This window comes from Carcharodon carcharias, chromosome 7, assembly GCF_017639515.1.
Source record: "Carcharodon carcharias isolate sCarCar2 chromosome 7, sCarCar2.pri, whole genome shotgun sequence".
NCBI lineage: Eukaryota > Metazoa > Chordata > Chondrichthyes > Lamniformes > Lamnidae > Carcharodon > Carcharodon carcharias.
Genome location: NC_054473.1, coordinates 120,744,391 through 120,761,004, shown reverse-complemented (window position 1 = coordinate 120,761,004; position 16,614 = coordinate 120,744,391). Strand labels below are relative to the sequence as shown.

The following is a 16,614-nucleotide window of genomic DNA, read 5'->3' as shown; positions in this document are numbered from 1 at the left end:
TGCCTGCAATGGTAAGCTTGGCCTGCTGCCAGGTTGTCTCTAGTGATCTCTTGCAAAAGGCTGGATCACTGTGGGTAAGCTGAAGTGCAGCAGATTCTACCCATATTAAAAGGTAGAGAAATTCTGGCATCTGGATCATTTTTCCCAACTTGGATTTCTGTGCTGTTAGAATAAAAGGTACCTCTTGCAGTTCCTGGTGATAGAAATTTAGATCACATACTTGCCCAGGAATGCATTTTGTTTTGGCTTATCACAATGATGATTTAAGTAGTTCATCATCCCAAATATCTTGTTCCATTGCAGCATTTTGCTGTTTAAAATCGTGTTCTGTTCAATTTGCAGTGACAAAGTCTGGAAATCCCATTTATACATCAAATAAGGTGCTGAATCTGGAGTTAGTGAGTTTGACAGCTATTTCAGTCCTTTTTAAAAGAGAGCTAGACACTAATTAGCTGGAGTCCCTTGCAATTGACATCTCTAGAGACTTGATCTTGCATATGATAGGTTTTAAAAAAAATCACTGAGCTTTATAGCCAAAATTGCCAAAAGGCTGCATTATGTTATAGCTTGAGAGGAAAGGTTAAGTTTGTTCTTAAAACTAGACCACTTTGTGTAAATTTACACAATCCTTAGCAGAAAAGCTTTATGTAAAAGTTAGCTGAAAGCCTTGTCTCAAGTTGATTGGATAAACACTATCTCCCATAGAAGCTAAAGAAAAATTCATTAAGCTGCACTATTAGCAATACAGGTAATCAATGTCTAAGTAAGGGTTTTCTTGTAATCTTGAGGTTGTGGTATAACTTGTCTAGTTATTGGTCACTAGGGAAAGGTGCACTGCAGATTTTTGGTTGTGTGAGGTTCATTGATGGGAGTGGCTTATGCTGCTGAACCTGAAAAATACCGATACAAAATCCCAAAAACATGACAGTGGATGAGTGTCAGCGCACAGCCTGAACCAGCATGGTAGCCTCATTTTGGTTCATGCATTCACATCAAAACCTGTCGAAAAGTCCCAATGTGAGCATAAATGAAATGAATAAAGGTAGCCCATGACATCCCTCCTAATATAGGATTAGATATGTAAAGGATACAATGCAGCATTCTTGTGGACTGGATCTTCATTCCCAAAAGTTAGGTGAGAGGGGGCTTAAGGTGGTGTCAGAGGTTAAATTGTAAAAAATCTGAAACAGGAATCCAGTGTCCTTTAAACTCAACTGCTTCTAGCTTTAATGGAGACTGACTGAGGGGCAGATGACCAGTTTGCTCATGGGAAGCAGGTTGGTTTTTTTAAATACTTAAAATTAGGTTGCCTGCCTTCACCAAACATTCTATTTACAAATTACTTTTGCCTGGTTTCCCAGGCCTTGGAGAAATCTGGCAACTGAAGGCTGAATCCTGAAGATAAGTGGTAAGTGCCTTTACAGCACTGCTTGTGGACCAGGTCGTACAGTAATGTTTCTTCCAAGGCACAGCAATCTGCCCAGTTAACCACCTCTTGGAAATGTCTGCTCCTGATCATAATTGGGTCTTCATGATAGCAAGAAACAGCTGAAGGCACTAGATAATGCAAATGCTGTGGGCCTTGAACTTTCTGGCAAGTATTGAGGACTTGTGCTCCAGAACTAGCTGTGCCCCTAGTACAGCTACAACATTAGCATCTACCTGACCTATGTGGAAAATTGCCTAGGTATGTCCACAAAAAGCAGAACAGATCCATCCCAGCCAATTACCGCTCCATCAGTCTACTCTGTCATCAGGAAAGTAATGGAAGGGGTAATTGACAGTGCCATTAAGCAGCACTTGCTCACCAATAACCTCGCTGACACTTAGTTTGGGTTCTGCCAGGGCCTTGATCCAAACATGGACAAAAGAGCTGAACTCCAAAGGTGAGGTGAAAGTGACTGCGCTTGACATCAAGGCAGCATTTGACCAAGTGTGGCATAAAGAAGCCCTAGCAAAACTGATAATTGGGGAAAACTCCCCACTGGTTGGAGTCATGCCTAACACAAAGGAAGATTGTTGTGGTTGCTAGAGGTCAATCACCTCAGTCCCAGGGCATTGCGGTAGGAGTTCCTTGGGATAGTATCCTGGGCCCAACCATCTTCAGCTGCTTCATCAATGACCTTCCCTCCACCATAACGTCGGAAGTGGGGATGTTTGCTGATTGCACTATGTTCACCATTTGTGACTTCTCAGATACTGAAGCCGTCTCTGTCCATTTGCAACAACACTTGGACAACATTCAGGCTTGTGCTGCTAAGTGGCAAGTAACATGTGCACCACTTGTGCCAGGCAATGACCATCTCTAACAAGAGAATGTAACCGTCTTCTTTTTTCTACATCCCACCCATGACATTCAATGTTATTATCATCACTGAATCCTCCACTATCAATATCCTGGGTGTTAGCATTGACCAGAAAGCTAACTGGACCAACCATACAAATACAGTGGCTACAAGAGCAGGTCAGAGGCTAGGAACTCTGCAGTGGGTAACACCCCTCCTGACTCCCAAAAGCCTGTCTACCATCTACAAGGCGCAAGTCCAGAGTGACAGAATACTCTCCACTTGCCTGGATGAGTGCAGCTCTAACAACACTCAAGAAGCTCGATACCATCCAGGGCAATGCAGCCTGCTTGATTGGCACCCCATCTCCACCACCAGTGCACAATGATAGCAGACTGTGCCATATACAAGATGCACTGCAGCAACTCACCAAGGCTCCTTTGACAGCATCTTGAAACCCATGACCTCCAACATCTAGAAGGACAAGGGCAGCAGATGCATGTGAATACCACCACCTGGAAGTTCCCTTGCAAGCCCCACACCATTTTGACTTGGAACTATAATGCCATTCCTTCACTGCTGGGTCAAAATCCTGGAACACCCTCCCTAAAAGCACTGTGGGTATACCCACACCACATGGACTGCAGTGTTTCAGGAAGGTGGCTCACCACCACCGAGGTCAACTAAGGATGGGCAATAAATGTTGGCCTAGCTCGTAACATCTACAACCCATGACAGTGATTTTTTTTTAAACCATGATCTCTCTCTTTCCCTTCACAGTTCCAGCTTTCATAGGCTTCAACCTTATGCAGCTGGCTTCCTGCCCAAAAGACCTCCAGCCTGTCAATCGTACTGCCTATGGGCAGAAACCCAACAGAAAAAAATTAAAGGAGTCCTGTAATAAAACTCTCATACAAGAAACAGGCTAAAATCCAGTCCAGTATCACTAAAGGTAGGGTTAAATTTTCAGGACCCATATCAATATAGGTAAACTAGAATGTTAAATTTAAGCTGCATTGCAATTCTATCCATTATTAATGAACCTTTTGAATTAAGGCCTGATTCCTTTCAGAAATTGGTTGAAGTAATGGTGCATCAGCCAGTCACTTATGCTAACTGCGCCATACTTCCCTCAGATGAGTGGGGTGATAGAAAGCTTAAATGGCACACTGGCTCACATGCTGTAACCATACAGTGAGTGGATTTTGAGAACTGGAATAAAATGTTATTTCCTTTAAGCAAATAAATAAGATAATTCAAGAAGCTGCAGGATTCTCACTATTTGATGTGAAAAGTGTGTGGTCCATTAATAATCAAGGTAGACCAGTGATGTGGTAACAAGATTTTGAGCACCTAATCAAAAAGGGAGTGATTGGGTCAGAAACATTTTTTTTTCAAAATGGAATGTTGTTGACTTATTCCTTATGATGCATGAGTGGCTTAAAAGTCAGCCAGACCAAGTATCCAGGAGAGGGCTGAATCATTCATTTCAAATGGAAACCTCTTATGGTATTGGTTCAAATATATATTTAGCAGTCTTTCCTTTGAGTTTAATGTGGGATTTGACATTTATTTTGTCCATCTTTTGGAAAGCATTTCTTGCTCCCTGTTCAAATTGGAAGGTCCAGCTGAAGTCTTTGGAGAAAGGTGATCAGGCCAGTGAGATTCCAGGGACTGTGGGAGACAAAAGCAGCATTTAAGAATATTAATTATATTACATATGTGGCAGTTGCAACTTTTTTCCCTACATGAGGAAAATCATTTGATCTTACTGCAAAACCTTTGCTATTGCTTTGCTTTTTTTGTTTCTGCTGGCTGGGGAATCTATCTCTCAGCATCTCAAGCTCCTTCAGTACTTTGTAGGTTTCAATGGGATCACCTCTCATTCTCTGGAGTTTAGAAGAACAAGCCCAATTTACTTAGCGCCTTATTGTAAGAATCAATTTAGTGAACCTTCATTGTACCATCTCCAGTGAAAATATATCTTTGCTTTAATGTGGAGACTAAAACTGTGCACAATATTCCAGATGTGGTCTCACCAAAACCAGTAGCATAGCCACACTTTTGTTCTTGTTTGCCAATCCCCTTGTAATAAAGGCTCACATACCACTCTCTACTTTCTATCTGTTAACCAATTCTCTATCCTTGCTAAAATATTACCCCAACTCCTTATCTTGCTTATTAACCTTTTGTGTGGAACGTTATTGAACGCCTTTTGGAAATCCAACTATACTTTAGTAAAACGTGTAGATTTGTTTTAACCATACTGTGCTTTTCTAAGTACATAAGACATAGGAACAGAAATTAGGCCATTCGGCCCATCGAGTCTGCTCTGCCATTCAGTCATGGCTGATAAGTTTCTCAAACCCATTCTCCCCGTAACCTTTGATCCCCTTACCAATCAAGAATCTATCTATCTCTGTCTTAAATACACTCAATGACCTTGCCTCCACAGCCTTCTGTGGCAATGAATTCCATAGATTCACCACACTCTGGCTAAAGAAGTTTCTCCTCATCTCTGTTCTAAAAGGTCTTTCCTTTACTCTGAGGCTGTGCTCTCGGGTCCTAGTCTTTCCTACTAATGGAAACATCTTCTTCACATCCACTCTATCCAGGCCTCTCAGTATTCTGTAAGTTTCAATCAGATCTCCCCTCATCCTTCTAAACTCCGAGTATAGACCCAGAGTCCTCAAACGTTCCTCATATGTTAAGCCTTTCATTCCTGGGATCGTTCTCGTGAACCTCCTCTGGACCCTCTCCAGGGCCAGCACATCCTTCCTGAGATACGGGGCCCAAAATTACTCTCAATATTCTAAATGTGGTCTGACCAGAGCCTTATAAAGCCTCAGCAGCACATCCCTGCTTTTATATTCTAGTCCTCTCAAAATAAATGCCAACATTGCATTTGCCTTCCTAACTACCGGCTCAACTTGCAAGTTAACCTTAAGAGAATCTTGGACTAGGACTCCCAAGTCTCTTTGCACCCAAGATTTCTGAATTCTCTACCCATTTGGAAAATAGTCTATATGCCTCTATTCTTCCTACCAAAGTGCACAACCTCATACTTCCCCACGTTGTATTCCATCTGCCACTTCTTTGCCCATTCTCCTAACCTGTCTAAATCCTTCTGCAGCCTCCCCGCCTCCTCAATACTACCCGCTCCTCCACCTATCTTTGTATCATCTGCAAACTTAGCCAGAACGCCCTCAGTTCCTTCATCTAGATCATTAATGTATAAATTGAAAAGTTATGGTCCTGACACTGACCCCTGTGGAACTCCACTAGTCACCTGCTGCCATTCTGAGAAGGACCCCCTTATCCCCACTCTCTGCCTCCTGCCAGACAGCCGATCTTCTATCCATGCTAGTACCTTGCCTCTAACACCTCTTATCTTACTGAGCAGCCTCCTGTGCGGCACCTTGTCAAAGGCCTTCTGGAAGTCCAAGTAGATAACATCCATTGGCTCTCCTTTGTCTAACCTACTCGATACTTCATCAAAGAATTCTAACAGATTTGTCAGGCATGACCTCCCCTTGATGAAACCATGCTGACTTTGCCCTATTTTACCATGCACTTCCAAGTATTCTGAAATCTCATCCTTAATAATGGACATTCACAATCTACATTCCTCTTCGCTCCACACATTAGAATGGCATTCTTCACTGGTGCCATGGTCTGTCCACTCATCCACCTTGCTGTTCTTTTCCTCATCCACACAGGTAGCAAGCACCTTGTACCTGTTGGACAAAGTTAGGGGTTGAGGCCCCTCCATCATTCGATGCTGGTTCCCCATATCTGCCTGACTCTCAGTCACACACTCTTGTCCCTGACTATTATCCAACTCTTAAGGTTCTGCCTAACATGATAGGTGTAACTGCCTCCTGGAACAAAGTGTCCAGGTAATTCCCTCACCCTGATGCCCTGTAATGTCTACAGCTGAGACTTCAGCTCAGTAACTCTGAACCAGCGTTCCCTAAGCTGCAGATGCTTAACTGCACATATGGTTGTCTGGGATTGCAGTGCATTCCACAGATTTATGCATGCTGCAGTCATGGCATACCACCAGCCCTGCCATTTTTGTTCAGCCTTATTTATTTTGTCAGTAAATTAAAATTTACACAAAGTAATAGAAAGTTGCAATCACCATGCTTGGAGATAAAGGAAGAAAACTCACCAAATACTGGAGGCTGAAAAATAAAGTAGAAAAAGGAGCACCTCGTCCCCCTCAGCACTGAATTCTCACCTGAACCAAATTTGCCGATTATACACTAAGTCTCACTCTGGCATTGTCTCTTTTCATGCCATATTCTGTCCACCCCATGCAATAAAGGTCAATGCTCCATTTGCCTTCCTAATTATTTGCAGTACCTACATGCTAACTTTGAGATTCATATAGAAAGACATCCAGGTCCCCTCTTTACTGCAGCATTCTGCATTTTCTTTCTGTTTCATCTACTTGCCTATTCTTCCTTCAAAAGCGTTTTTCCACGTTATATGCCATCGGCCAAATTTTTGCCCACTCATTCAGCCTATTTTTATCCCTTTTGCAGACTCTTTGTATCCTCCTCAAAACTTGCTTTTCTACCTATTTTTTATATGGTCAGCAAATTTGGCATTGATACAGCGGCTCCCTTGATCCAAATCATTAATGTAGATCTTAAATAGTTGAGGCCCCCTGTAAATAATCTGATCTCTGTGGCACTCCACTCATTACAGTTTGCCAAGTTGAAAATGATCCATTTATCTATACTCTTTCCTGTTGGTTAGACAATCCCCTATCCGTGCTAATAACCCATAACAACAAAAGCTTTTATCTTGTGTAGTAACCTTTTATGTGGCACCTTATCAAATGCCTTTTGGAAATATATTACATTTATCAACCTTCGTACCTACTCAAATTTAGATTTGTCAAATATATATCTTTTTTAACAAAACTATGTTGATTCCGCATGATTATATTGTGATTTTCTAAATGTCATGCCACTACTTCGTTAATATTGGATTCGGCATTTTCCCAATGTCAGGTGTTAGCCTAACTTACCTATGGTTTCCTTCTTTCTGCCTCATTTCTTGACTGAACTTGGGGGGAGAAGAAAAAATCAAGACATGAAGAAGTGGGGCATGTGGGACAAAAAGGGACCTAAAATGGCATTTGGATAACAGCAGCAAACAGGTCAGCCTGAGAAAAAGAAACCTGGCCAGTGGAGGGAAAAAAGACTTGCGTTATAGTATATGAAATTTACAGTATAGAAACAAGATAAATTTTATTTTCCTCCATTGAGCCCCATCATGTTCTTTTCTCCCTCACGTTTTTTAAACTTCCCTTAAAAGTATGTTATTCACCTCGGCTGCTAGTGTTGCTGAGTTCCACGTCTTAGCTGCACTCAATGTGAAGAAGTTTCTCCTGAATTTCCCATTGGAATTTATTATTGACATATTTATGCCGCCATATTCTTCTTTCGCCCACCAGTAGAAACAACACCAACAATTTGAATTTATATTGCACCTTTAATATAGTAAAGCATCCCAAGGTGCTCTGCAAGAACGTTACCAATCAAAATTGGACCTAACATCTCACGTGGCTCCTCAACCCAAAATTTGATCAAAGCACTAGGTTATGAACAATGTCTTAAAGGAGGAGAGGGAGGTAGAGAGGTTTAGGGAGGGAATTCAAAGCTTGGGGCCTAGGCAGTTGAAAGCATGGCCACCAACAGTGATTTAAATAGGTGATGCCCAAGAGGGCAGAGTTGGCAATTTCCAAGAGCCCACCTTCTCAATGTCTACCCTATCCAAACCCTTACCAGGTCACCTCAGTTCTTAGTCTCAGCCTATTCAATCTTTGCCTGAAAAGTTATCATTGTTCCCCTCGGAATAGAGGATGATGTCTGTCAGGCTTGGCAATACTTCAGATGATTGAGGAGCCCAATTCTGGATCCACATATTCTTCCGCAAGGGGGGCACGTTTTGCACAGGGGAATGGAAATCATAGCCCCGGGTTGGCTTCCTCCTTCCTCTGCCACCACTGTTCCGCCTCACTGTTGAGTTGCTGAACCTCGAAGTGTTTTGCGCCAGGTGGTGCCATGCTCCTCCCAGTCAGTGGTGTTAGTGCCTCCATGCTTTATGGTGACCTTGAACGTACCCTTATTTTCCTTTGGCTGTCCTTTGAACGTTGGCCAATGGAGAGCTAAGAGAATGGAAACTGCCAAGGGAGGCTGTTTTCGGGCATCCAGACGCAATGGTCTGTCCATCGGAGTTGGTTCCACAGGAGCCGGCCTTCAAGTATAACCTCTTCAGTTATCATTCTAGTAAATTATTTTTCCATCTTTTCCAGTTCCTCTATATCCTTCTTATAATATGGAGACCAAAACTGTCCACAGTGTTCCCAAGTGTGGTCTAAGCAAGATTCTATACACGTTTAATGTAACTTCTCCACTTTTTACCTCTAATCTCTAAAAATGAACCCGATTGCTTTGTTTGATATAACTTAAACCTGTGTTACTACTTTTGGGTGATGTTTGTACCTGTTACCCTATATCTTGTTTCTCTACCCTATTAGACATTTATTTTCTAAGGAGCATGTGGGCTCCTTATTCTACCAAAATGTACCGTCTCACAAATATTTATATTGTGGTTCATTTGCCATTTACACGCTCATTTTGAAAGTTTATTAATGTCTCCCTGTATGTAGTTGCAGTGTTCTTCTGTATTAATTTATTGTCGTGCCTAAACTTTGAAATTGTACTTATTCCTGAAGTTTAGTAGTGCCTTTCTTCCTCAAGAGATTGTAAAGTTCTTTACAGCCAGTTCAGCGCTTTTGAAGTACAGTCACTGTTGTAACGTAAGATACGTGGCAGCCAAATTTCTGTCTCCCAAAATGAAATAATGACTAGATCATTGCTTTTGAATGTTGGTTGGGAGACTAATGCTGGCCAGGGTAACTGGAGAACTCTCCTGTCGTCAGATTAGTGTCATGGGATATTTTACATCCATACTACTTTTGTTTTCATGTCCTATTTGAAAAATGAATGCAACGCTACTTCAATATGGTGCAGCTAATGCTGAAAATATTTATCATAGAACCATTGAACCTTAAAGCACAAAGAGGTCTTACAGCTCATTGTCTCTGTGATGGTTCTGAAGTTGGAGCATTCCCAAACTACACCTGCCATCTTCCCCTTATCATCTTTGACTTCCAATATTTATCTAATTACCCCTTTTTAAAAAATGCAGCGGCCCTTGCTTTTTAATCCTTGTAGCAAAGCAATCCATGATCCAAAAACACTCAAGTTGACCAAAAATGTCATGCGATTTACACTCTCAAGCACCAATATAAAATTATCCGTACGTTCTGTTTACCTTTGCTTTGTATTTATGCATGAAAATGAAGTATTATAAATCATCCTCTTTCCACCCCTCTCTACTTCGATTCTTTGCAGGGCTTATTCCTTTTTGCACAGCAATCCCTTATTTGTAGAAACTTGATGCTGAGCTCCAGGCCCCATGAAGATCTTATTCATTACTTCCAATCTTAAGTTGCTAAATTTGTACTGATCAGCTATTTAGAAGTCAGAGTATTTGTCATGTAGTTGTAATTGTACTGCTGGAGGAAAGGGCAAAATCTGGAAATCATGGGAGTAGCAATGAAAGCATCAGGAGTAAGAAAAGTAGAGGCAGATGTAAGAAGGGCTTCTAAAGCTTCTTGTCCTTGCTGGAGGAAACATCATATGATGGGAAAAGCAAAAAAGAGGTACTTTTATTGGCCTCATAAATGATTTAGATCAAGGTTCACTTACTGTGGCATGCCTGTCCTCTCCAAGCAAACTCTTTCTCACATACCCCCTTGTTTGTTTTCTCTTATTTCATTCTAGCTCGTTGCGATTTGCATTAAATTAGGGGCTCCAGACATTGACATTGATGGCACTGATGGGCAGTTAAGTAAAATGGTGTTTAAGGTTTGCTGGCAGCATTTGATCAGGTTTAAAATTTTTGGTAAGTTGAGCTGCTGCTTGCTTTATTAAAGTAGTTTAAAATTAAAATAAAAGATGATGAATGTTATTAAGGTCATTGCTGACCAGACATTGCAGGAGGTGGTAGAGATAAGGAGCAAGAGTGATGGAATATTCCTTGGGTAAATATTCTTTTTCAAAAAAAATTCTGCTTTTTGTTGCCTAAGATTTTCCCCTCCTCCGAATTGCAATATACAACTGTACGTATGGTTACAACTATAGCAAAACTCCTATCCTTTGGTGTTCCAGCCCTCTTGTGATGAAGATTAGCTTCTTTGCTGTAAGATCCTGTGTACACCCCATAGACTTCTGAATGAATGTGCAGAATGTAGCCAAGTTGTTTTGAACAGAATGGCCTTCGTGTGCCACTCAAGTATTCCCTGTCTTCTGACCAACATTCTTCCTTCAAGCGACTTGACCAAGAACAATTTAACAAGATATTTGTTTGCACTTGGGAATGGAGATAGGATATAAAGTTCAGTTTTACTTTCAAAGGTACTGCTTAAAAAGTCTCCCGAAGATATAGGTTTCAGGTGCTTGCAGCTCTCAAATACCTGAAGGAGAAAAAATTGCAGTGATGTGGGAGGGTGAAAGGTGGGAGACTGGTTGATTTGTTCTTCGAAAAAGCCAATGCAGATTCATTAGACTGGTTACTCCTGTACTGTTTTATTCTGACTTTATTTTTCATGGTGCTAGTTTTGAGTTGTATACAAGTTTTTCTTTTGTAAGAGGAATTTGAATTACATTGTTTTGAAAACTCGAGAAAATATTGACTTATTTTCATCAATTCCACAGGCTGACTGATCTGTTCTCTAAAATTGATTTTTATTAAGTATGCAGCTGTCCCATTTGAAATACAAAATGCATAACTTGACTAAAAACACATTTAAGATGTAAAATATTTTAATCTAAAATGTTAATACTTTGAGGAAACAAAATATTCAAAGCAACTGCATAAACAATCCTATTTTTAGATGTGGTTGATGTTGAGTACAATGGGATACCTTTAAAAATAATGCATTTGGAGAAAGAGAAAAGTTCACGTAAATGAACATGCTGCAGTTTGGAGGTACAGTAGCTTCAAGACCAAATGAAATGCAGTGTTGAGAACTGAATTCACTAGAACAGGCTTGGGGTAAGTTTCCTACTGAGGGGGAAATCTGTGGGGAAAGACCAGTTTTATTAAGTTGAGATGTGATTTGGCAAAAGTGGACTACAATCAGATACTTGAAGGTAAATCAGCATCTGATCAATGAGTGGCATAAGGAGGAGATAGAGGGCCCAGAATATGCTCCCACAAAGAGCGGGACTCTCAAATCTAGACACCCTGAAAGAGCATACATAAGGAATAAGGCAAAAAGGGAAACTTATGACAGATACTAAGAGCTCAAATACTGCAGAAAATCTAGAGGCATACAGAAAGCACAAGGGTGAGATTAATAAAATTAGGAAAGGAAAGAGTACATTGAAAAAATATTGGTAAAATCCAGAAAAACCCAAGGATGTTTTAAATACATGAAAGCAAAAGGATAACTAAGGAAAAGGTAGAGCCCGTTAGACACCAAAAAGGTAACCTGTGTGTGATGGAAGATGTGGGCATGGTTCTTAATGAATACCTTGCATCAGCCTTTGCAAGAGAGGGGAATGAAGCCGATTTTGCGGTTAAGGAGGCGGTGTGTGAAATTTTGGATGGGATGAACAGAGTACTGTGTTAAGGGGTTTAACATCTTTAAAAGTAGATAAATCACCAGGTTCAGGTGAAATTTCACCCAGGCTGCTAAGAAAAGCTAGAGAGGAAATAGAGGCTCTGACCATTTTCCAATCCTACTGGTGTGCCAACTAACTTGCACTGTTGTTTTAAAAAAAGGAATAGACTGATTACAGGCCAGTCAATTATTGGGAAAAGTTCTGATGGACAGTATAGCTCTTTTAGGCTGGCATGGACAGGATGTTCTGAATGGCTCCTTCATGCACCGTAAATTTTCTGTTTTGATTCTTGGACTTCGCAGAATCTGAAAATGTTTCTGGGAAATGCCAAATGGGAAGGAATGATTTAGATCTAGAATGATCCAGATTTAGGTTAAATCCATGGGCCACTGATTCTAGAATTAGGTGAAGCTGGCAGGAGAGGTCGATTCTGGACTCAGTGAAATACAGCTAGGGCTGCAACCCATTTCACAAATGTTTCTGCAGCATCAAGGCTGTAACTTGATGAAAGCATGAGTGAAATTTCACTGAAATAAAATCCAAGTATTGTCAGTGGCTTTGAGTAGAAAACAATTTACAACTTGACATTTGGAGTGACAGGTGATAGTTATATGCTTATGCTTGAACAAGTTGTCATATCCATCCAGTTAATGGTGAGTAGTACTGTTGAGCCATTGTTTTGGTTGTATAAGTGTTGCAACTTGGGCATTAATGGAGTCAAAATATTAAACATGTAAGCTGGTAATGGACAACTGTCAGGTCTGGAAGAGCATTCTTCATTATCAGCCTTCTGTCTCATGAGATGACATTTTGCATCTTGGTCAGTTCTGCCTTGCATGACTAAGGTGCCCAGCTCTGGCACAGCAGTCTCTGTTGCATTTGCTGCAGATGAAGACAGTGGGCTGAAATTTCGCGTTTTACTGGCCTCTGTTCTCTGGGTCCTCTTCTCGGCCAGCTGAGTGTTCCGTTTCTGCTTGCCTTCTTCCAATGCCCCCCTGAAGAGTCAGTCTCCAGAGGTCACCGCCATCTTCAGGCACAGATCTTGTGGCCAGTGGTTAGGATTATTGTATGCTTGATTTATTGCTCATCTCCCATGTGGGATATTGTCATTAAGACATTATGCTTTTTTAATTTAAACCATTTTCCATATTGATGCTGCAAATATTGCCCTTTGGGGCCTGAAGATTGTCCACAAGCCTTAATTGCACAAAAGATTATTCATCTTTACTTTGCTGTGCAGTGCTATTGTTAGTACTCCAATTTGATTTTGTACCTTTCTACCTATACAATTACCAGAGGTGATCGATTTTAAGGAACCCAAGCAAAGTATGCTGTATTGTAAAACAATTAAGAGTGCCACTTGTGATGGAAATCAACTACTAAGGTTGTAATAAATATTGTAACAATTACAGTTCTAATCAGCATTCAGTTTCACCTGCCTAATCTTCTATTCTGTGTTTGTCACAATATTCTACAACAGCTTTCATTCTGCTCAACCATCCACTCACACTTTGATGCCTTAACACCAGAAAAACTCATGTTCTGTTGAATTCGCTCATTCCCTGTAATGTGGACACTATCTTTGTTCCACCAAGTCTAGGGGCTTAAACGTGAGCGTAACTGATCACACAACTACTATCAGATATGACCAGGTGATATCAAGGGCCATCAATCTTTGCTTGTTGACCCACCCATTACTCCCAAGATTACTAACAGACAGGAGATAGCTGCTCAGTTTCTTTTCTTGGCTCCCAATGATCCGTTTAAAATTCTCTCCCCTGCCCCTCCATCCTCACGTTCAATAAATGCAGGAAGCTCATGGACTTGTCACTTAGATTGAGACTATCTGTTGAGTTGTCTGCTGCTTAACCCCAGCCCTACCCCCACCCCCCCACACTTCCTTTGCCCACCCCTGCTTTAGCCTTGCACCCATCACTTTCTCTCCTGTCTCCCTCCCATTCCCTTTCTTCAGGTGCTGTCCCTCTCATCAAACTCTGCCTTCTATCTTGTCAAGTTACCACTCCATCTCCAATCTCTCGTTTCTCATGTTCTTGAATATGTTGCCTCCCCAAGTTCCTGCCCATTTTTCCCTCTTCCTCCATGCTTGAATCTATCTGATCAACTTTCTTCCCCTACTATAGTACCAAATGGGCCTAAGCAAACTCACTAATAACATCCTCCCTGATTTTGACTGAGGTGCACTATCCTTTCTCAACCTCATTGCAGCTTTTAATATGGTCAACCACACCATGCTTCTCCAGTGCTAATTGGGATTGTGTTACTAGGTTCCACTCTCGCCCATATGATCATAGCCAAAATGTCTTCAGCAATTGTTTGTCTCCCTGGCCCATACCATTACTTCCTGACTCCCCCAAGGATCCATCTTTAATCTCCACTACTTCCCCATTCACATACTGCATTTTGGCAATAACGTCTGAAGACAATGGGGTCATTTTGCATATGTATGCTGAAGGCATCCAGTTATTTAAAACAGATTAAATTTACAGATTAATTAAAAGTATAAAAATTTTACCAATTGAATGATCAACTTTGAAATTGGGTAAATTCCTTCCATTGGTAATTGATTCCATAGTTGATCTTTTGTAAAGAGAATGGGTAGTGGAGAGGTTCTGGGGGGCATTAACCACCACCGAGAAGAGATTTTGAACTTTATTTCAACTTAATTGAAAATTTTCTCCATGTTGTAATCTGGTTATTTGTTTCCCTTTTGACTGTTCATCTAATTATTTCTTTTCTCACTGTGTAGCAACGCAGGCAGGACCCCAGTCCCGGCTCCAACCTGGGGAGCGGAGATGAGCTCAAGCTACGTTAAATGTGCTCGGAGCAGCCTTGCCGTGGGTCAGTGTGTGGGAATCAAGCAGCTTTTCAGTGAGACCCAAGTCTTTAAGGAAGTGGAGATGCTTTAGCACGGAACAAGAAATATTTGTCCTGTCCCCACAGCCCAAGGCCTTTGGATGCTCCATTCAGCACAGACTGCCAGGGATTGCACTATGTTCATGTTACAGTATCTGCATTTCTTGTTGTATGCATGTAGCCAGTAGCAATCTGTGTGTGACTGTTTTCTATGCAAGCTGTATTTTTTATTCTGTCTTTGGTGAATTTTTACATAGCCTTTTTATGTTTTGTTTGTTTCCACTTTTCACCATTGGTGGTTTAACCAAAAAATGCAGGAAAAAAATATCACAATTAGGTCAAAATATGTTGCAGTTAAATTAATTTTTTTTTTAAAGTGGCAGGAAACCCAGAGATTCTATTTTCTTCTTTTTGTAACAACCTCTACCAGCCCTGAATTTAAGGGCCTTAATTCTACATCTGTTTGCTTTTGCTTTTCTTGAGCACAGAGGAAATGCATTTGTTTGCTTACTAGCAATTTTTAGCTTTGATTTTTGTATCCTGTTAAGAGATAGCCACATGAGGAAGCAATTCATATTACTGGAGCCACATGAAGAAGCAATTCATATTACTGGAGCAAAATTTCAAGAATCTAAAATAAAAGCAAGTGAAGATTAAGTGGTCAGCAGAAGTTCGGGGAGGAGATGTCCAACACGAAAAACATTCAGTTTGGCTTGCCCCTTCCATTTTCCAAATTAAGCTTCAGACATAAAACAGTAAAACTTACCTAAAATTGATTTTAACCTTTTCTAAAATAAACCAGTTGATGTGCAGTATATTTTAAAATCCAACATCAATAACTTAATTGTTTTTATTTTCAGCAACTAGCACACTTTTTGTGTTCTAAGTAAAATATTTAACCCTAAAGTTAGGGTGCAGTTTGGGCTGACAGAATGTGCATTGCTTGCAGTTTAAATACATCATGTGCTGGACACGTGAAGAGTGACCAAATGAATTCTGACAGTGCCCTGGACCCCGACAGGTGTACAATGTGTTCGGAATGGATGTTAGTGGCCTTGGTGGCTATTTCTTGTTCTGCATTGCATAAAATATCTTCATGCTGGCATTAAGATTGGAATGTCTGCTTTCTGCTATTTAGTGCAAAGAATTCAAAACATTTACTGGTTTTAAGTTATTGATGCGATTTAATACGTTTTTTTCCAATCTCTATTTAAGTAGAAGGAATTGCATCTTTTTTTACATAGTACATCTCCCTCAGGAGTTGCTTTGATTTATCAGAATAGCTTTTGCTACCTTTTGTTGAATCTAAAGCATTTTCTTTTAAATTACTTTCATAATAAACTTCTGTAAAGTCAAACCTCTATGTTCTGTCTTAATTTTTAAAATCACATTTCTAAGTTCAACTGAAAATGCCTCCTGTCATCCGCTGTAGGAACTGCTACACACTTTGAAAAGCATTAGATACACAGGTGTCAAAGAAATTGATTTTGGGATTACATTAATGTTACAAATTTTTTCAGAACTTTTTTAAATAAATGAGGTACATGGGGCAACTGCAACCAGGAAAATTTAGAAATGGGAGGTAGAACTTCAGAGATCACTTATTGAAATAAAACTGTAACCAAGGTCTAAGAGGAGTGAAGGAGGAAAAATAAACTGAAGAGCTTAGGTAGTGATTGGACATTAAAAAGGGACACTGTTTCTAAAGTATAGAAGTGAATGAAGATCTCACATGGAGCACT

General features: G+C 40.5%; 1 protein-coding gene across 4 annotated transcripts in view; it reads left to right on the top strand.

Moving 5' to 3' along the window:
- cbfb (core-binding factor subunit beta) overlaps nt 1-16,229 on the top strand; it is a 103,888-nt gene extending 87,659 nt beyond the window's left edge. For 2 of the 4 annotated variants that reach the window (XM_041192445.1, XM_041192444.1), the window contains exons 6-7: nt 3,066-3,237; nt 14,766-16,229. In XM_041192445.1, coding sequence (XP_041048379.1) covers nt 3,066-3,214 — 149 coding nt within the window. In that variant the 3' untranslated portion in view covers nt 3,215-3,237; nt 14,766-16,229. The remainder of the gene's footprint in view (nt 1-3,065; nt 3,238-14,765) is intronic. The other 2 variants (XM_041192447.1, XM_041192446.1) reach the window with 1 other exon arrangement.
- The last annotated feature ends 385 nt before the right edge of the window (nt 16,230-16,614 follow it).